Genomic DNA, 20,950 nt, shown 5'->3' with positions numbered 1-20,950 from the left:
TTCCACAACCTCATCGAGTTTGCAATGAAGGCCCTTAGAGTTCTGTTGATGTTGTACAGCTCCAAGCATTCAGTGATCCATGTGTGTGGCATTGAGTCATAGGCTTTCTTGTAGTCGATCCAGGCTGTGCACAGGTTGGTGTGTCACGCTCTGCAGTCTTGGGCAACTGTTCTGTCTACCAGGAGTTGGTGTTTGGCTCCTCTGGTATCCTTACCAATGCCCTTCTGTGCTTCGCTCATGTATTGACTCATGTGCCCACTTATCTTAGCGGCGATGATGCCTGACATGAGCTTCCATGTTGTGGAGAGACAGGTTATTGGCCGGTAGTTGGATGGGACTGTACCCTTTGAGCCTTCATTATCAGGATCGTTCGCCCTTTGGTTAGCCATTCAGGGTGAGTCCCATCCCTTAGCAGCTGGTTCATTTGTGCTGCCAGGCGCTCATGGATTGCAGTGAGTTTCTTTAGCCAGTAGGCGTGGATCATGTCAGGGCCGGGTGCTGTCCAGTTTTTCATACCTGAGACTCTTTGTTGGATGTCTGCCACTGTGATAGTCACTGGATTCTGTTCAGGGAGGTTGCTGTGGTCTTCCCTTAGATCCACCAGCCACTGTGCATTGCTGTTGTGTGATGCCTCCCTCTCCCATATCCCTTTCCAGTACTGTTCAGTTTCCAGCCTTGGTGGGTCTGCTCTGCTGTTATTACCCTGCCATTGAGAGTACACTTTCGCGGGTTGTGTTGTGAACAGCCGGTTTATTCGTCTGGCTTCGTTGTCTCTGGTGTATCTCTTTAGGCGGCTGGCCAAGGCTTGTAGCCTTTGCTTGGCAGTTTCGAGTGCTTCAGGTATGGGCATCTGGCTGTACCTCTTGGGCATCGGTCTTTTCATTGCACCTCTCTGGGCCTCTGTCATTTGGCTCACTTTCCTCCGAGCTGCCTTGATTTTTGCCTCCAACCTTCGTTTCCATGGTGGGTATTGTTTCTCATGGCTCCCATGGTTGCTCTTATAGCCAAGCACCTCTATGCATCACTGATGCTGAAGCGGTTTCCGTGGTTTTGGTTTCCGTGGTTTTTCATTGGTTTCCGTGATTGTTGTGGTAGGGATCGCTCTCAATGCTGCATTCACATCTTCCATGAGACTTTCTGGTGGTACTTCACTTAGCCGTTGTAGTGGGGTTCGGGGTTGCCTGTTTAATCTCGCCATGATCTTATCTTTCAGATCAGTTGCTGCCTCGCTCAGCGTATCTGTGCTTATTGGGGCCTCGTACCCAATTTCCGGTTGGGGAGACGGTGAAGCCTCCCCTCTGACTTGGCGTCCTGGCTCCCCCTTGCCGTAGCATTTGTGTTGTATCTCGTCAATCTCAAGTTGTGATAGCAGTTGCCGTTTGTGGATGTTGGAACACTGAGCTACTAGTTGCTTTGCAGTCAGTCTTGAATGTGGGTTTCTCCGTTCCCATTCGCCGCACATTCTTTGCATGTAACCCCTCTGACTAGGGTTACTTGAGTAGTAGCATTCCAACAGAGCCTTGTTCTCGCATCTCAGCCATTTCTTTCTTGTTCCAGTAGCCCACTTCTCGTCAAGGTGCTCTGGTTCCCCAACACCTGACGCAGACCTTGTTAGACCGGGCGACGTCTGAGCCGGTATCTCATGTGGTTCATTGTCTCTCATGATATGAGGTAGGCGGTAGCTTGAAGGGTCTTGCCCAAGGACCCACACTGGATGCCTATTTGCCCTAATGGGGACTCGAACCAGGAACCCCCCGTATTATTATAATTATAATTATAATTATATAATTATATATAATTATATTATAATTATTATATATATAATATTTATATATATATATATATATATATATATATATATATTATATATATATATATATATATATTATATATATCTATATATATATATATATATAGTCTATATATATATGGGTTATTCATATATCTATATATATATATATATATATATCTATATATATATCAATTATTATATATATAATAATTATAATATAAATATATATAATTATATAAATATAATTATAATTATAATAATGCGGGCCAATTTTGGGGCGGGCCTGAGTTGGACATGTCTGCTCTAGTTACAGGACACAGTGGTGAATACCAGTGCTCTGGTCACCACAGGATTAATAGTCATACAAAAACCAGTAAATGAATCTATTTAAATGAATGATTTTGATTTCATTGTATAAAGACTATTATTCATATCATACATATCATATTCAGTAGGAAAACTGTTTTTATTTGATGTTTGAGACCTTAACATTCAGATATTACAAATGGATATTTTATCAAACAAAAAACAGTGTTTGGTATTACAATAAACTGGTAAAAAAGGTAATGTTTCAAAGAGAAATTTGGACACTGTCACAGATAATTTGAACCAAACAAGGAGGTTTCGTATTCATTCATTTGGTATTTATATTCAAAACCTTTTTTTCTTGTACAGAGAAACTTACAAGTGCATCACACATAGTTTGTGTGTTTTTTAATGAAATTTCCCTTTGAATCATTGACATATTTTTTTATTTAACAACAGCAGAACCACCCAAAGCCAGACTGACTGCAGGTCCATCAACAATATCAGTAGGAGGCAGCGTGACACTGAGCTGCTCTGTGGACGGTTCTGACGGGTGGAAATATGAGTGGATCAGATACACGTCAAACGAATGGAAACCAGCAGGTTATGGAGACAACAGAGAAATCAGAGTCACACAAGGAGGAATATACATGTGCAGAGGAAGAAGAGGAGAACCAGCTTTCTACACTCAATACAGTGATTATGTCACTATCGACATAACTTGTGAGTTTGTTTATTGTGTTTGATGGGTTTTTTTTATGCATTGTTTTTTTTTCATTGTATTTAACATTTGTTTTTGTATCAGATTCTAATTCTGTGTCTGTGAGTCTACAACTGGACTGGACTCAGGTGATCAGAGGTCAGATCACTGTTAGATGTGAGATCCAGGGAGGTGGAGACACTCAGTGGGTTTATGACTGGAAAACAACCAGTGGACAAACAACCACACAGAGAACAGACACTAATTACTGGACAGTGTCTGCGTTCAGCAGTGGAGGCTACAGGTGCAGAGGAACAAACAGACAGGACTCAGATTCTTCAACACGGTGGAGTGAAGCTGCTGCACTGACAGTATCAGGTGAGTTAAAATTTAACATTTCAGAGCATATATTGTATATTTATATCTTTTAATACATTATCTAATAATTCACAGATATTTAAACATCTCATATTATTTATGAACATTTGGTAATTGTGTTTAAGTTCTACATTAATCAACACAAAACCATTTAAATTGTAACATTTCATAATGCTAATGATGTGGTGCCTTGTGTTGCTGCTGGGTTCCAGATGCTGTGTTGACCTTTGACCCCAGCAGGTCCAGGTATTTTATTGGAGAGTCTGTGACCTTCACATGTGACATGAAGGACGACAAACGCACTGACTGGGAAACCAGACTCATCAAAGATGGAGGAGAAATAGCTTCATATAGTGGATACAGAATAAAAGCTTTGTCTACAAGAGACAGTGGTAGATACCAGTGTTTTAGTGTCCACAGGAAAACAAATCACATAAAAACCAGTGAAACCATCAAGTTAACTGTATCAGGTGAGTCATCGAGTTTTTCAGTTGTCAGTTTGGTCTAAGGTCGTATTTAAAAAAGAGGAACAATAAGAAACATAATTGATTGATGTTATAAAGCACAGAGACTGTAATTGACAATGTTTTGTCATTGTTAAACTGAACCTCAGAGAAACCAGAGCTGATGTCAGAAACGTCCCAGTAGGGAGCATTGTGACGCTAAACTGCTCTGTGATGTCATTGTTTTGTAGGAAATACAGTATTAGATAAAGATATACATATTTTATTAATCCCCTCGAGGGAATCGACACTAAACAACACTAAAACAGAGAAGATACGTCAACGTGTTGGAGAAAAACCTTTTTATGCTCATGACTGGTTCAGAGCTACAGAGCAGGAAATAAAATGAAAGACAACTTCATTGAACTCATTTAACATGAAACAATCTAACTTCACTGTAGATGTTTTCCAAAATGTTCATGTGTCCAGTTAGATGAAAAGTAACTATCGTGGTTAATTTGGGTTGGATGCCTGATTTTGTGTAAAGACATTTATGATTGTGTTTTATTTACACTTAAAGCACTTATACTGTAACTATGTTTATTTAATGTTTCCTGTAAACTGACATCAGATAAACCCAGAGCCTCACTGACATCAGACAACACAGTCATAGCAGCAGGAGGCAGCGTGACACTGAGCTGCTCTGTGGACGGTTCTGATGGATGGAAATACGACTGGTTCAGATCAGCAGCTCTGATCAGAACAAACACTGAATCTAGTATCAGAATCACAGATGGAGGCAAATATTACTGCAGAGGAGGAAGAGGAAACCGAGTTTACTACACAGAGAACAGTGTCTCAGTAGGTGTTGAGAAAACAGGTAAACATCATTGTAATAAATACCATTAATCCATCACCTGAAACTATTCATGGTTTATTTTTGTGTTTTTTGTACAATGTGTGAAGTTTCCAACAAGGCTGCTGTAAAAAGGCAGCATGACTGGCCTGAGATATTCAAAGGAGAGGAGATCACTCTGACATGTGAGATCCAGGCTGGAGGAGACACTGAGTGGGAATATGAATGGACCCGAGGCAACGTAAGAAGAACTGGAGATGGGAGGAAACTCTGGGTTTTCACTGCTTCTGGTTCCAGTAGTGGAGACTACAAGTGTAGGGGTCGACAGAAAACCCACAGTTATTCCTCAACAGCATGGAGTGATCCTCTACATTTGACAGTAACAGGTGAATTTTATTCATTCATTGTTACATTTGTAATCATTTATTAGTACATGCAACACATGGACGGAACTCAATGAACTTCTCAGAGCTGGTCAGGAAAATCAGTCACTTTACAAATAAAGTGTAGCATTTACAATTACACAAATATTTACTAAATATGTCACATTGCAGATCACAGTAGTTATTTCACAGAGACTCATAATGACCTTTTAATTTGTTTGTTCTAGACTTAACAGCGTCTGAACCAAAGGCTGAACTGAGAAGTAATGAGACAGACATCCCAGTAGGGGGCAGTGTGATGCTGAGCTGCTCTGTGACGTCATCATCTGGTTGGAAATATTACTGGTACAGAGGAGATAAATCCTCTGAGGTCCTGATTACACAACATGGTGAAACCAGTGTCTCTCAGGAAGGACTGTACTGGTGCAGAGGAGGAAGAGGAAAACCAGTTTACTACACACAGTACAGTGACTCAGTCACTGTTGAGAAAACAGGTAAGATAAGAAAGCCTTTAATAGTCCCACAATAGGGAAATTTTGTCTCACAACAGCACAAATAATGATACATAGAAGAAAAAATACAGCCGCAAATACAAAATAAAGCAACAAATCAATAACATTGGGTTGAGTTGGCACATATAACACAGATCAGTGGTCAGAGTGGGTAAGCAGTCATAAACATAATCTAAATATTGCACTGAGAGAATGTCTGATTAACCACTGATGCAGTGGGTGGGTTATTAGTTGGGGTGTAGGAGGTAGTTAACATTGTTGATTATAAAGTCTTATAGCAGCAGGTAGGAAGAATCTGTGATTTCTCACTTACACAGTGAGGATGGATCAGTCTGCTACTGAAGCTGCTCCCTAGAGCAGCCAGTGAGTCCTCCAGTGGGTGAGAGTCCAAGTCCAGGACAGATGTGAGTTTGACCAGGACCCTTCTTAAGCTCTTTTTTCACCTGGGAGCTAGAGAAGGACAGGGGTTGAAGAAGTGTCTCAGTGCTGGGATGAGTCGCCGGTCTTGACCCAGCTCAGGTCCCCCTCAGCCTTTGGGGGTGGAGCTTTGAAGCCAGAGATGGTTTTCAGGCTTCTCCACACCAGTGACATACTGGGTGAATGTGTGAAGATCTATGTACTAAATAATATTAATCCATCAGCTGAAACTATTCATGGTTTCTGTTTGTGTTTTTTCTACAATGTGTGAAGTTTCCAACAAGGCTGCTGTAAAAAGGCAGCATGACTGGCCTGAGATATTCAAAGGAGAGGAGATCACTCTGACATGTGAGATCCAGGATGGAGGAGACACTGAGTGGGAATATGAATGGACACAAGGCAACTTAAGAAGAACTGCAGATGGGAGGAACCTCTGGGTTTTCACTGCTTCTGATTCCAGTAGTGGAGACTACAAGTGTAGGGGTCGACAGAAAACCAGTTATTCCTCAACAGCATGGAGTGATCCTCTACGTTTGATAGTAACAGGTGAGTTTCATTCATTTATTGTTACATTTGTAATGATTCACTATTACATACAGGACATGAACTTTAACAATCATTGAACGTCTCAGAGCAGGTCACGAAGGCTCTGAGAAGCTGTTGCTCAGAGGTTGATACGTCATCATCTCTGACTGTCTATATCATTGAGCTGTGAGGAAAACTCACAGTGCAGAGTCAGGAGTCACACATGCAATTCTTGCTCTGCTGTTTTAACTTTAGGTTCCATGTAAAATATAATCATTTTAGGTTCTGGCCATACGTTCTTTTAGTCCATGAGAGTTTAAGTTACACACTGTCTTTAAAAGAGGACAGTGTTCTGATTTTAAGCAATGATGTCACTAACTTTGTTTAATCAGTATCTTATTGATCCATTCTGTCTTTTCCTGCTGACGTATATTTACAGGATTCTGTCCTGAAGTTCCATCATTTTCTGCCTCCTTTAGTGTTGGACTGGTTGTTGGAATTTCAGTGATTGTTTTCCTGCAGCTGCTGTTTTTGTTTGTTCGGAGGAAAATGAAAGGTGAGACTCTGTAAATTCTGTAAAAGAAAAGATGAAGCTCTGCAGCAGTTTGAGTATAAATCTACATAATAATTCATGTTTCTCCACAGTCTCGTCTCTTGTTTTGACCTTAACAATAATTCACATTCTCTGTATTCACAGCACACAGAAGTGTGAGCACTGATAAAAGCTCTGCTACACAGCAAACAGTCAACCAGCTTGAACCTCAGGTTTACTCCTCTCTGCTCCACGGTCAGTCTGACAATCATCACTGTCATGATCAGTAACACTGAGTAAGTCTGATACGACACAGACTGTTTAAAAGTAAGTTTGATTCTTTTGTACTCACTCACATGTAGATGATGTTTGTGCCTATGAATCAGTCGGAGGCTCTGGAAACAATGATGGTGGTACAGTATAATATCTGATTAATGCAGAGATTATATGGCACTAAATACTGAAACAGATGTGACTTGATGATTTCAGAGGAACCAACAGATGAACCCAGTAAAACCACAGTGCTGCTTCATAGTCAATGTCCTGACAAAATAGGTAAATACACAAAAACTACACCTAATGATAGTTCATAGTAATAATTGGGTAATTGTTGTGGAAACTTTGTCAAACTTTAGCATCTTTACAGGGACACATGATGATACAGAGGAAGATCATGTTTACAGCAACTTTGGTCCAAATGCAGCCACAGGTACAAATCTGATCTTTGCATTGATTTGTGCAGTTGGTCGTCCTCCAACCGTAAGGTTGGCGGTTTGAGCCCTCACCGTGGTCAAATATGTCAAAGTGTCCTTGGGCCTGTGCATGGCAGCTGCTGGCATTGGTGAATGTGAGCGTGTATGGATGAATGAGAAGCTACTGTAAAGCGCTTTGGTTTCTGAAATGGGTGTATAAATGCATCACATAAATACAGACCATTTTCCATTATCCGGTAAATTATCTAATAAAATACCACCTGAATGATAAATGTCTTTATTAGTGTTATGACCTCCTGTCAGATTCTTAATGTCTGATTATGTTTCCATCTTTGTTTCAGTGTTGAAAACAAACATCTACGGAAATGATGACAGTGAGTAATTGTCCTTCTTTGACCCTTTGGTGTATCTAAGTTATGTTTAATAACATTTTGTATTTTTTTACAGATTCATAAAGAGAAGTTGATCACCAACAAAACAAGAACCACATCATGACAACGTTTTGTTAACAACATGCTGAGAATGTGTTACCAGCAAAGAAATATCCACTTTCAGGATGAATATCTCTGATCCCACAGTAGCTTAAAAATTAAATCATATGACAAATAGTGAACATTAAATCAGCAAAATATGGTTTTGATGAAGCAGGTAAAAGTTATAATGGTTCTAATGCTGATTGGTAATGTTTTCCGACTACTATAGCACCTAAAAAAGCAATAAAAGTGATCAATATATCCAAATATTGCTTATTTACACCTATCAAGTTCATATCTAACTGTACAGTAGTGTCCAACTACTCCAAACATGTCACTGTACAGCCACTAGTAAGGGCCAAGTGACCGTGCTTCCATATGCAGGGCTGTAATCTGCATGTAATTGAGCTAAACACACCAATATGAGCTTGACAACACTGCCTGACAGTCAGAATTGGCCAGACGCCGATGCAATGTAATGCAACTTTACAATGTGGAAAACACAAGACCACATGTCAGGCCAATAAAATGCTTTAGAAAGGCTCTATTTGACAGCGAGAAATGTGCAGATTGATTGAATGATCACCTAGGATGTACGAAATACAGAAAATGGACTTGGTCCACTAGTACTATAACTTTACATCAACTAAAAGTGAAAACTGGCCAAACATAGCATTTAGCTTAGCATACATAGCATTTAGCTTAGCATTGTCATATCTCACCAGCCTTACTGTCTAGCATGCTTTGGTGCCGACTCTTAGATTTGTTAGAATTTTTTATTTTTATTGGGAATGTGTTTGATGCATGCGAAATATATTAATAAAGCAATAAAGCTGTACTGTTTAATTTGATAATAAGTATGTATAAAGTCATTCACAGTCAGTCCTTCAAACCCCAAGGTCCTCTCTTTACAGTAGGGGACCTTGGGGTTTGTTATTAATATGGTTGCTGCTGGGTTCCAGGTGCTGTGTTGACCCTTGACCCCAACAGGTGTAGGCATTATATTGGTGAGTCTGTGACCTTCACGTGCGACGTGAAGTGCAAAGAGAGCAAAGATACCAGACGCTCAGTAAAAAGATGTATTGAAATCAACTGGACTCAGAACCAACATCAGTTCATCATCCACAGCAGAACCACACACTTTAACGGCACATTTAAATTTAATACGTCTGATGATCCTGAAGGTTCACTGAGAGCAGCATTGGCAGGTTAATGTACAGTTGGTTCTGATCATCAAAGCATGTAGGATCAAACTGTTCCTGGTTCTGGTTGTCTACAGTAGCTCTGATCCAAAGGGACACATTGGACCAGGTGGTGTTTTGAACCTGCAGTGATTCTGGACTTGTATGATTCTGTCATAGGAAGTTCATAATACGCTGACGTCTCTTCCATGTTGATCTGACTGCTCCAAGGACAGCAGTGATGATGATGAAGACTGGCTTATCCTAATGTGTAGTTAACAGTGAGCTCATGAAAGACTGCAGTTTGTCTCAGCAGTGTGGGTAACGCACTCTGACTTGATCCAGGTCAGATTCCTAAGACAATATCTGTACAATGTTTCAGTCCTGAAAGCAAATGTCTGACTGTGTGTTTCTATGTGACCTGATGATGTCACTGATGATCTTACCTGAGAGGTTCAGGGAGTGGTAAGCATAACTTGATGCTGCACCCGCGTCAGATGTTATCAGCCACAACGAATGGGCTGATCCGAACTTATCAGCGCATTCGAATGGGCCAGTAGGTGCCTGCTCTGCCTCCTCGCTAACAGCTAACAGCTAGCTAAGTTGCTATGTTAAGCAGCTTTAGAGGTTATTGTGGTTAGGGTTAGGGCTGGATAACGGGTGGGGGGTTCAGGTTACAGTTAGTTAAGTTATGGTCGCTACTCTCACTCACTCTGGTGGTTAAATCATCCAAGGCGTGATCAACCTTCCGGATCAATGACAGCGACCTACTGCACCTATTCACCGCTGCCAGTAGGTAGATGGGCACCTACCGGCCCATACGTATGTGCTGATAACCACTGATAATGACCATTGAATGGCGTGATAACGTCCGAACAGGTCCTATGAGCATCAAACACTGACGTACTAGAAGACGTTACACAAACACGGATCAGCTGAACCTGATGCCTGACAGCTGATCACTGAAGGCATGTGAGTGAGCAGCAGAGTGGACCTGTGAGGCGTGTGGATCATCCACACCCTGGCAGATCATCCTAAATATGTGAAGACACGTTCTCCTGGAGAACAGCAGCCGTCTGTTCTCAGGCTGCATCTGCTCCACATGTTAAACACACTGACTTCAGCGTTAAATGATTTAACTGAAAATCGGCTGGATCAAAGCTTGAAGAATGTGTCTTTGTTTCATTCAGCAGGTGGAGCACAGCAGTAATTGTACCTGAGCTCCACAGCAGCAGCAGCAGCAGCAGCAGCAGGTGGTCCATGTCCAGCTGGCCTCGTGTCCTCAGCGTAGATCTGGACCAGAACCAGGTAAAGCTTGACGCCAACGCGTCCGACTGAGTCTCTCTGAGGCTCAACTCTAGTGAAGAAGTTCTATAGTTGACAAATACTCTGGTACCAGTAAAAGTACTGCATAGAACAGATTCCTACCAGCAGGTCAAGGACAGTAGTTCTGTCAATGCTGTCCTCATAAAACCTCAGAAAGCAGAAACTGAAGCAGCAGGGCCGTGTCCTATATTTTGAGTAAACTGAGCATTAGATTTAACAGCTTGTTTGCGTCAAACATGGATCTGATAAGAAGCTGCTATCAGCCTCTGGTGTTGATGGTTATCACTGTGGCTTCTCTCTGGTGCCTCCCTTAGTCACGATGCTCAGGTCAGTGGTGACTCAAAACCACAAGTACGAGTGAAGTTCTGTCTCTACAGATACGTGAGGGACGGGTGACCTGTTCAGGTGAACCCGCCCCTGATCTGGTGACAGCTTGGTGGTTCCAGGTAAAACCCTGACCCCGTCTTAAATCGTTATGTTAGGTCTCCATCCTCTCTTTATTATGTACTTATATATATAACTAGATCATCCTATGTATGAACTGAAGTATATCTTACAATGACGTGTCTCTGTTAGCAACACTGTTGCAATGGAAGTCACACTATTTTATGTGTTAAGAGGAAGTGAGATGATGTATTTAACTTCTGCTGTTTTATCTCAGCCACAGCGGCTAAAGGTAAACACTGTCAAATGCAACTTTATAAAACCTGCAGCTACATTTAGTTCAGTGTGTGTTTACTGATTTGAAAGTCATTACATCTTTCTATTTGAGCTCAGTGACTGTTGTGGTAGAAATTTCCCATAAAGAGGCAGATGAGAAAGTTGTCTTTTGTGTGATTTATTATAAAAATAAAGTAAAATAAAAATAATGGGGAAAGCGAATCAAAAGCATGGATGTTGATCGTGCACATCAACAAACCAAAAACCAGCTGGGGAGATCAGTGCACACACCACGAAGGTGTGATGCAAAGAGCCCACGATCCTCAAGTTGCTTCTGCCTTTTAACCCCTTTCACTGGCTCTGGTGGAATGTCTCTCTGCAGCAATGGAATTGTTTGTGCCACCTTTTCTTGCTGTGAGTGAGAATGTTTGCTTTCTCACTTCTGCATCGTCATGTCTTGTTATCCAAAGGAAGGAACACCGAGCTTCCAAAACAGGATGCATTGGCTTTACCAGCCTTGGGTCTGGTGGGGAGTCAGATAGGATGGAGCCAGAGTCCGGGTGTAAAAGACAAACATCCATCCATCCATCCATTTTCTTAACCGCTTACTCCCTAGTGCGGGGTCACGGGGGTGCTGGAGCCTATCCCAGCTGGCTGCGGGCGAGAGGCAGGGTACACCCTGGACAGGTCGCCAGTCCATCGCAGGGCAACACATAGACAGACAACCATACACTCACACACTCACACCTACGGGCAATGGAGAGAAGCCAATCAACCTAAAGCACGTCTTTGGACTGTGGGAGGAAGCCGGAGAACCCGGAGAGAACCCACGCAAACACGGGGAGAACGTGCAAACTCCACACAGAAAGGCACCAGGGCCGCCTCCGGGAATCGAACAGGGCACGAGAGATTAGTTGTTTGTGTAAGAATGTTCAATGTTGCAACCAGCACATGATGACTGTGTTGGATAAGAAAAAGCACAAAGGCACAATTTGCACAATTTCCGGGGCAGCAGTTTTGTTGTTACATTGATGTGATAATGATCAATAAAGGCTTTCTTCTTCTTCGTCTTGTTCTCATCCATGGGGTAAATGCTAATGCGTTAGAGTAAATGATTTGGGATTTTTCTTTAGATTTAAGTCAAAAGCACCAAGGAGCTGTACTGTATCTTACCGCCACCAGGATGACATACAACTCAACTATAGAAACACTCAGACGGGGTCCGATGTTGTGACATTTTCACACTGTCCTTGTGTTTCCTATAATCACTTCTGAACCTGGTCTCATTTTCATTCTATTAGCAAACACCAAATCGTCAACCATGTACACTGTATTTCATCAGAATGATGTTTTAGAATTGACTAAATTTTACATTACTCACATATGTCCACCATCACTTATAACTGTCCGTCTCCTTCTCTCTTTCTCTCCTACTCCCAATCCTCCTTTCAACCTTAATATCATTGTTCCTCTTTCCCTCCTTTCTCAAGATCAGTCCAGTACCTTCATTACTCCTGCAAACTCATCCAATAATTTACCACAAGCTGCTTTTCTGAGATCAAGCAGTAAAACTCCCACCTCTACTCTCAGAGCACAAACTGAAGTACTTTGTGTTCAAGCGTCTTCTTGAAGTCTGAGGGAGACGTGTTAAAGCATGTGAATGAATTACACACATCACTGTCCTGCTGCTCCTCATCTCTGCTTCTGGTTTGGTCCAGAATCTGCCATATGTGGTTAATTTGTTCTGGTCTGTTTGAGCCACAAACAGTAACTTTTCTCCACATTGATGATGTCCAGTTGACAGATGTGTTTTAGTGACGTGGGAAACTTCCTCTTTTATGTGTATAAAAAAGTGTATAGATTTGATCATTACAGTATATTGATGGCTTGTGTTTATGACCCAGTTTAACTTTGGCCCTTCTGCCTCAGTTGATTGAGAATTTCAGATATTTGATACTGATGAGATATTAGATAACAAAGCTTTATTTGGGAGGCATCAGAATCATCTGCGGTTCTTCTGCTTTGAAACATTGATCATGTGATAGTGTGTGCTTTCAGAATGACAAAGCTAGTAATGAAACTCGCTTCTTAGTTAAATACAGTATATGTAAACCATTAACCCTTTGGTTCCCTTCTTTGTAAATTGTAGCAAGCCCTCTAAGACACATGCTAACTAACTAACTGGGGAAATATTACGGCCAATGAAGGCAGAAAAAACAACTAGACCTGTTAACAAGACAAGACCTACATGCACAAACAACTATACAAATGGAAATATAAATGATTTAAGATGACATGTTTCTGTTCTCAACACTGTTGCAATGGAAAATACACATTTTATGTGTGAAAATAAAGTGAAGAGTTGATGTATTTAATTGCTTCTATTTCATCTCTGCCACAGCAGCTAATGTTAAACAGTTTCAAACACAATTGAGTAAAACAGCTACATCCAATTCACTATGTGTTAACTTATTTAATACTGGTTCTTTGAAACTGTCATCAAAGGTTTTCCATCCATCCGTATATACTGAGTAACTGTGTTTTTTTTAGTTCAGTGATTGTCCAGTGAAAAAACTAGTATTTGTCCCAACAGACAATAAAAGTCACCGACCTGCATTTCTTGGTGTAAGAAGAATCACAAAGGGAATTCACAGTGAAAGACGCTGTATGAAAAGAGAAGAGACACACTATACATATATAGTGCATTATTGGACTCATAATGGTACCAATCATAGGATTGGTGTTTGCCGAAGTTTCATTGGGCAAAACATTTAACCCCAAGTTGCCCGGTGCTAGTGCTATACTGTACTAGTGCAAGAGCATTTAGCATTTAAAGTATAATAGTTATAGTGCAAATTTTACTGCATGACAAAAATACAATATTCACAGACAAAGAAAAAACAATAATAAGAATATTATTCATATTATGTTAATTAGTTGCATGTTTACAAAAATTCACATATTTCTTTTGTCAAAGAACATTAACAAACTTCTGCTAAAGAGACAAACTAACACATTTGTTCAGCAGGAGGCGTTAACTTGTTGTTGTCAGAGCTGTTTGAGTAAATAGGAAGGAAGAACAGAGCAGTTCTGAATCAGGTGATGATCTGTAGCTTGTGTCTTAGTGTTTGCTGTCATTCCTCTACAGCGTTGGATGTGATCTACAGGATGTGAAGATGGAGCTGACTTTGCTCTGTGTACTGTCATTTTTCTGTGAGTACGTCAGCAGCTCTGACTTTATTTAACATGGTGGTTGTTATAGACATGCTTCATCCATCCATTTTCCAAGCCGCTGAATCCCATATGTGGGGTCACGGGGGTGCTGGAGCCAGCTGGCTATGGGCGAGAGGCAGGGTACAGGCTGGACGGGTCGCCAGTCCATCGCAGGGCAACACAGAGACAGCCACTCACACACACACTATGGGCAATGGAGAGAAGCCAATCAACCTAACATGTTTGGACTGTGGGAGGAAGCCAGCGAACCCGGAGAGAACCCACGCAAACACGGGGAGAACGTGCAAACTCCACACAGAAAGGGAATTGAACCCAGAACCTTCTCGCTGTTCATTCACAGTTGAACTGGGATGTTCTTCACAATTTACTGTTAGTGTGGCTCAGATTTAATAGGAAATAATGTACCAGTTTTTAAATAACAGTAACTGAGTCTGATAAAACACCACCTAGATGATGTCCTTATTACTGTTTATGTCTGATCATGTTTTCAACTTTGTTTCAGTGCTAAATACGAACATCTATGGAAATGATGCTGGTGAGTAACTGTCCTTCTTTTCTTCCTTCTCCAAACATGAGTCTAATCAATATTTATTTAAAGCAAAGTAATCATGCGTGAAAAGAGTTTTAATGTGATGGTTGCTGACATTGCTGTACAGACATTTCGTCTAAAAATTTTCATTTTAAATCTGAATAATAAATGTAAGTGTAGGTAAATGAAGTGATTTTTAATTAATATTGTGCAAATGTGACCTTTTTTGTTTACCAAACATTTAGTTGTTTTTCTGTCCAGTTTCTTTCTAAATTAATCAACACAAAACCATTCAAATTGTAACACTTCATAATGTTAATGATGTGGTTTCTTATGTTGCTGCTGGGTTCCAGATGCTGTGTTGACCCTTGACCCCAGCAGGTCCAGGTATTTTACTGGAGAGTCTGTGACCTTCACATGTGACATGAAGGACGACAAACGCACTGACTGGGAAACCAGACTCATCAAAGATGGAGGAGAAATAGCTTCATATAGTGGATACAGAATAAAAGCTCTGTCTACAAGAGACATTGGTAGATACCAGTGTTTTAGTGTCCACAGGAAAACAAACCACATAAAAACCAGTGAAACCATCAAGTTAACTGTATCAGGTGAGTCATCGTTGACTTGATGAGAGTTTTCCAGTTGTCAGTGTGTCTATGGTCATATTTTAAAAAAAGAGAAGCAATAAGAAACACAAGTGATTCATGTTATAAAGCACAGAGACAGTAATTGACAATGTTTTGTCATTGTTAAACTGAACCTCAGAGAAACCAGAGCTGATGTCAGAGACGTCCCAGTAGGGGGCAGTGTGACGCTAAGCTGGTCTGTGACGTCATTGTCTTGTAGGAAATACAGTATTAGATAAAGATATACAGACTTTATTGATCCCCTTGAAGGAATCGACACCAAACAAACACTAAAACAGAGGAAGATGCATCAGCGTGTTGGAGAAAAACCTTTTTATTAGATGCTCATGACTGGTTCAGAGCTGCAGAGCAGGAAATAAAACAAAAGACAACTTCATTGAACTCATTTAACTTGTAACAGTCTAACTTTACTGTAAATGTTTTCCAAAATGTTCATGTGTCCATAGATCAAAAATAACTGTCTTGGGTCGGATGCCTGGTTTTGTGTAAAGACATTTATGATTGTAAGTGTTTTATTTACACTTAAAACACTTCTAACTATGTTTATTTAATGTTTTCTCTGTAAACTGACATCAGATAAACCCAAACCCAGACTGACAGCAGGTCCATCAACCATAGCAGCAGGAAGCAGCGTGAAACTGAGCTGCTCTGTGGACGGTTCTGATGGATGGAAATACGACTGGTTCAGATCAGCAGCTCTGATCAGAACAAACACTGAATCTAACAGTATCAGAATCACAGATGGAGGCAACTATTACTGCAGAGGAGGAAGAGGAAACCCAGTTTACTACACACAGAACAGTAACTCAGTCACTGTTGAGCAAAGAGGTGAGGATCTGTGTAGTTGTTCCCTCTGTCCTGGTGACGTCAGAGTGACGTCCTTAAACCTCTTGGTTCCAAAACAAAGGACACAACGCTTCGACTGGGTTTTATCTGACTTTGTAGGATTTTATTCGCTGATCGTTCGTGCTTTAACTACAAAGTCAATGATTATTGTGCGTCTTCTTATCTACGTCAGCCAGCGCTTCTAAACGTTGCACGAACAGAACCAATGAATGGCCTCACATCATCCTTAAATCTGCTCCGGGACCGTAGTGCAGGTCCGGTTAGCACCATGTTATCAGCCACGTCCTCATGTTGCTAACAGCGGCAGATCCACGCGTCACAAACAGTGTGGCTCCTGGCGTCCAGTGTCTGCAGCGTCTCACGTGGCTAGCTTGCTAGCTCAGCTAGCTAGCTCTTAGCTCACTCTTATCCTACACCCGACAGTCTGCTGTGGCTGATGATGAAAGGGACCACACACACACCAACAGACCCAAACCTCTCATTCACCTCGTTAACGCCGCCTGTCGCAGAGCTGGAGACTTTTTTAGAGATCCACACACATGAATGGAGTGAGGGCTGCGCTGATGTTCACGTGGCCTCTGCTCTAGCGCCATCTTCTGACCAGTTCGAGTCATTGTCCTGACAAATCTTCACAGTAGAAAACAGCACTCAGTCAAATTAACATTTATAAACCCAAGAAGTCAGAAAACTGATTGGGGTCTGTTTTAACAAATGTTTTATCCTTACTTAATGCTCTCAGTTACTTTTACTACATGCTATTTCCTGCACATCCATTCTTAAGCCTTTACATAATAAATAACATTAATCCATCAACTGAAACTATTCATAGTTTTATGTTTGTGTTTTTCTACAATGTGTGCAGTTTCCAACAAGGCTGCTGTAAAAAGGCAGCATGACTGGCCTGAGATATTCAAAGGAGAGGAGATCACTCTGACATGTGAGATCAAGGCTGGAGGAGACACTGAGTGGGAATATGAATGGACCCGAGGCAACGTAAGAAGAACTGCAGATGGGAGGAACCTCTGGGTTTTCACTGCTTCTGGTTCCAGTAGTGGAGACTACAAGTGTAGGGGTCGACAGAAAAACAACAGTTATTCCTTCACAGCATGGAGTGATCCTCTACGTTTGATAGTAACAGGTGAGTTTGATTCATTCATTGTTACATTTGTAATGATTCACTATTACATACGGGACTTGAACTAACAATCATTGAACGTCTCAGAGCAGTTCAGAAAGGCTCTGAGAAGCTGTTGTTCAGAGGCTGATACGTTAGCATCTCTGACTGTCTGTTTCACTGAGTTTGAGGGAAACTGCTGAGTGGAGAGTCACGAGTCACACATGCAATTCTTGCTCTGCAAGGCTGTCACCATATTTACCAAGTGTTTAGTCTGTCTGGAGATGTTATTCGTCTGTCTCTTGTCTTACTCCAAACAGGCTGAGATCTTGCTAGTCTGTCCTGCAATTAGAGTCATCCTTGGATGTAATTGCGTCAGCCGAGTAACCATGGCCTCAGGGGTGTTTGTAACTCCACGGCCGGTGGACGCGCCAATGAGCCGGCTGCAGAATTTCCAATCTTACGATAAAGCAGGGCACCACCAAAGCCAATTATGATTATCCCTGTTATCAAAGTCCAAAATATAAATAGATCCTCTGCATCCTCGATGGACAGTGGCCCCTGGTGATGCTTTTCTTTGTTAAAAAATGTGCTGAGTGACCAGTTGATTAGTTCCATGTTCAAAAATTATTCCAGAATAGCAGATCAGGGTGCTGAAAAAAGACAGGACAAGAACACTGAAAGTAGAGTAAACTAACTAAACTAACAGTAGAGTGGGAGCAGAGAGAAAACACATCTGCACTCCTCAAGAGGCAAAAGTAAAAAAACGTGTTTATTGTTGAATGCTCTGATTTTAAGTAGTGATGTAATTAACATTCTTTAATTAGTATCTTATTAATCCATTCTGTCTTCTCCTGCTAATAGGATTCTGTCCTGAATGTCCATCCTTTTCTGCTTCCTTTGGTGTTGGACTGGTTGTTGGAATTGCAATGATTGTTTTCCTGCAGCCGCTGCTGTTGTTTGTTTGGAGAAAAATGAAAGGTGAGACTCTGTAAATTCTGTCTAACACATGATGAAGCTCTGCAGCAGTTTGAGTATAAATCTACATAATAACTCTTCTGTCTCCTCCATTTTCACAGCACACAGAAGTGTGAGCACTGATAAAAGCTCTGCTACACAGCAAACAGTCAACCAGCTTGAACCTCAGCTTTACTCCTCTCTGCTCCACGGTCAGTCTGACAGTCATCACTGTCATGATCAGTAACACTCACTTTGTACGACACACACTGTTTAAAGTAAGTTTGATTCTTTTGTCTTCACTCACATGTAGATGATGTTTGTGTCTATGAATCAGTCGGAGGCTCTGGAAACAATGATGATGGTACAGTATCATATCTGATTAATGCAGAGATTATATGACACTAAATACTGAAACAGATGTCACTTGATGATTTCAGAGGAACCAACAGATGAACCCAGTAAAACCACAGTGCTGCTTCATAGTCAATGTCCTGACAAGATGGGTAAATACACAAAAACTACACCTACAGTAATGATAGATCATAGTAATAATTGGGTTACAGCTGTGCTGTAATAAACTTTAGCATCTTTACAGGGACACATGATGATACAGAGGAAGATCATGATTACAACAATGTGGATCCAAATGCAGCCACAGGTACAAATATGATCTTCACAGTAGTTTAGCATTACTGTTCATACTCAGTGTGTTTATAGTAAAATGCATTTAGAGGTGAGTGTTTGTAGTTTATAACAAGTCAGAACCACAAATAATGTTGATGTCTGTGATCACATCACAGCAGAGTTGAGGAGGTGTGATACAGAAATAAACTAATTATTAATACAGAAAAGAAAAAACTGTTGACTTGAACATTAAGGACACTGTCAGTGACATTATTATCTTATCATCTGCCACCTGCAGCAGATTAACTGGTTTCCACTGACTCTTCAGTGCTTTGACCCTTGGTGCATCTAAGTTATGTTTAATGTCATTTTGTCATTTTATACAGATTCATAAACAGAAGTTGATCAAAACAAGAACCACAAGACGACAATGTTCTGTTAACAACATGCTGAGACTGTTTACAGCATTTATAAATTTATTGTTTTCATCAGAGCAGTGTTAAAACAGGTGATAATATAAAGTATAATACGATGTGACACATGTAGAAGATACAGTAGTAGCTGAAAGTCTTCAAAAGAAACCAGCTGCACTAAAAACAGCCAAAGCTTCAGACCTCAGATTTAGCTTCATCTGTGGCTGCAACAACAAATCCATGTCATCATCAACAATAATGGGTGACAGAAATAATGGATAACGGATGCAGCAGCGGTAACAAACACTGTGCATCCATCCCGTGAAGACGCTTCATTAATTCTGCTGTGTAAAAACTTTCTTTCTTACTTCATTTGTTCCGCAGCGACTTGCGAGCGTCAGACGGCTCCGCAATCGCTACAGTACTTAGTCATTAACGGCGTCACCATAGAACAAGTCGACAACCGTGCAGACAATACATGTAAAAGCAGCAAATAACAGCAGCTTTAACACATGAGGACGTGTTTTTAGCGGTTGTGGCCCCAGAGCCAGAAGGAGCCCGGGGGCCTCTGCTGTTTCCATGGTATCAAAAAAATGTCTGGCTGCAGCCCCAGCTTTGTCATTTCATGTGTCATAATATAATGTATGTTTGCTGTTAATATTGTTGAAGTGTGATTCGTTATGTTTATTTGAATATAGTCTGAAACATTATTATGTTCAGCATATTGATGTTAAAGTTTATCACCTGGTGGATGGAAGTTACTTTAGGTGCTTTTTGTTTTTTTCTGTTATTTTTAGCTTTGGACTATTGACAAATATACTGTATTTAGATTTACTATTTTGAGCTGAGCATGTTTGAAGCAGTACATCATCAGCCTGTTCTGTGTAAGGAATAATGTAACAATAAATGAAAGTGCTGCACGTTTTATGGAACATAGCTTTTCAGTTTAACTTACACATTTATTAGACCTGTTTACTGTAAGTTAATGTGATCTAACACATCGTTGCATCAATAATAATCATAGAGTCCATTTGACCTCCTGTGTTTTGCCACTAAAAGGCAAAATGACCAAACTCTAATAGAATTAAACTTGTTGCTTTAGATGTGTAATTAATTGAGATTCATATAAAGATCCTGCCATGACAATTAACATAAACCATAAAATCTAACTTTCCTTCAAGTCTGAAAGATAAACTCAGTCTGTAGTGGACAGGCTCGGGATGATAAATTGTCACAAGGTCACATGGTACTGATGGTGGTAATGACTATGGCAATTTTTAGTGTTTGCCAGTTTGTAGTAAGCAGGTGATGGGGGAAGGCCTATTTTCGTTGACCGCTGTATTATACCGATACAATACGTAACTCTGGGCACTACTGGATCAC

The 20,950-nt window shown here is 40.8% G+C and overlaps 1 protein-coding gene and 1 long non-coding RNA gene across 3 annotated transcripts; both read left to right on the top strand.

Annotated features, from left to right (window-relative positions):
• Positions 1-4,553: 4,553 nt before the first annotated feature.
• LOC129602949 (leukocyte immunoglobulin-like receptor subfamily A member 2) lies at positions 4,554-6,882 on the top strand. The gene is made up of 4 exons (XM_055502509.1): positions 4,554-4,861; positions 5,086-5,352; positions 6,061-6,333; positions 6,752-6,882. Exons 1-4 carry the CDS (start codon positions 4,576-4,578, stop codon positions 6,880-6,882), a joined length of 957 nt encoding a protein of 318 aa, XP_055358484.1. The 5' UTR covers positions 4,554-4,575.
• Positions 6,883-6,921: 39 nt separating this feature from the next.
• Positions 6,922-9,307, top strand: LOC114867488 (uncharacterized). 2 transcript variants are annotated; one of them, XR_008694045.1, is made up of 5 exons: positions 6,922-7,099; positions 7,207-7,257; positions 7,491-7,553; positions 7,899-7,931; positions 8,005-9,307. It is a non-coding gene; the product is annotated as an uncharacterized LOC114867488 (long non-coding RNA). The 2 variants fall into 2 exon arrangements; XR_008694046.1 differs by lacking the exons at positions 6,922-7,099; positions 7,207-7,257 and adding an exon at positions 7,285-7,399.
• The last annotated feature ends 11,643 nt before the right edge of the window (positions 9,308-20,950 follow it).

Source organism: Betta splendens, chromosome 2, assembly GCF_900634795.4.
Source record: "Betta splendens chromosome 2, fBetSpl5.4, whole genome shotgun sequence".
Taxonomy (NCBI): domain Eukaryota; kingdom Metazoa; phylum Chordata; class Actinopteri; order Anabantiformes; family Osphronemidae; genus Betta; species Betta splendens.
Note: the sequence above shows the minus strand (reverse complement) of the source record. Positions and strands in the feature narration are given on the sequence as shown.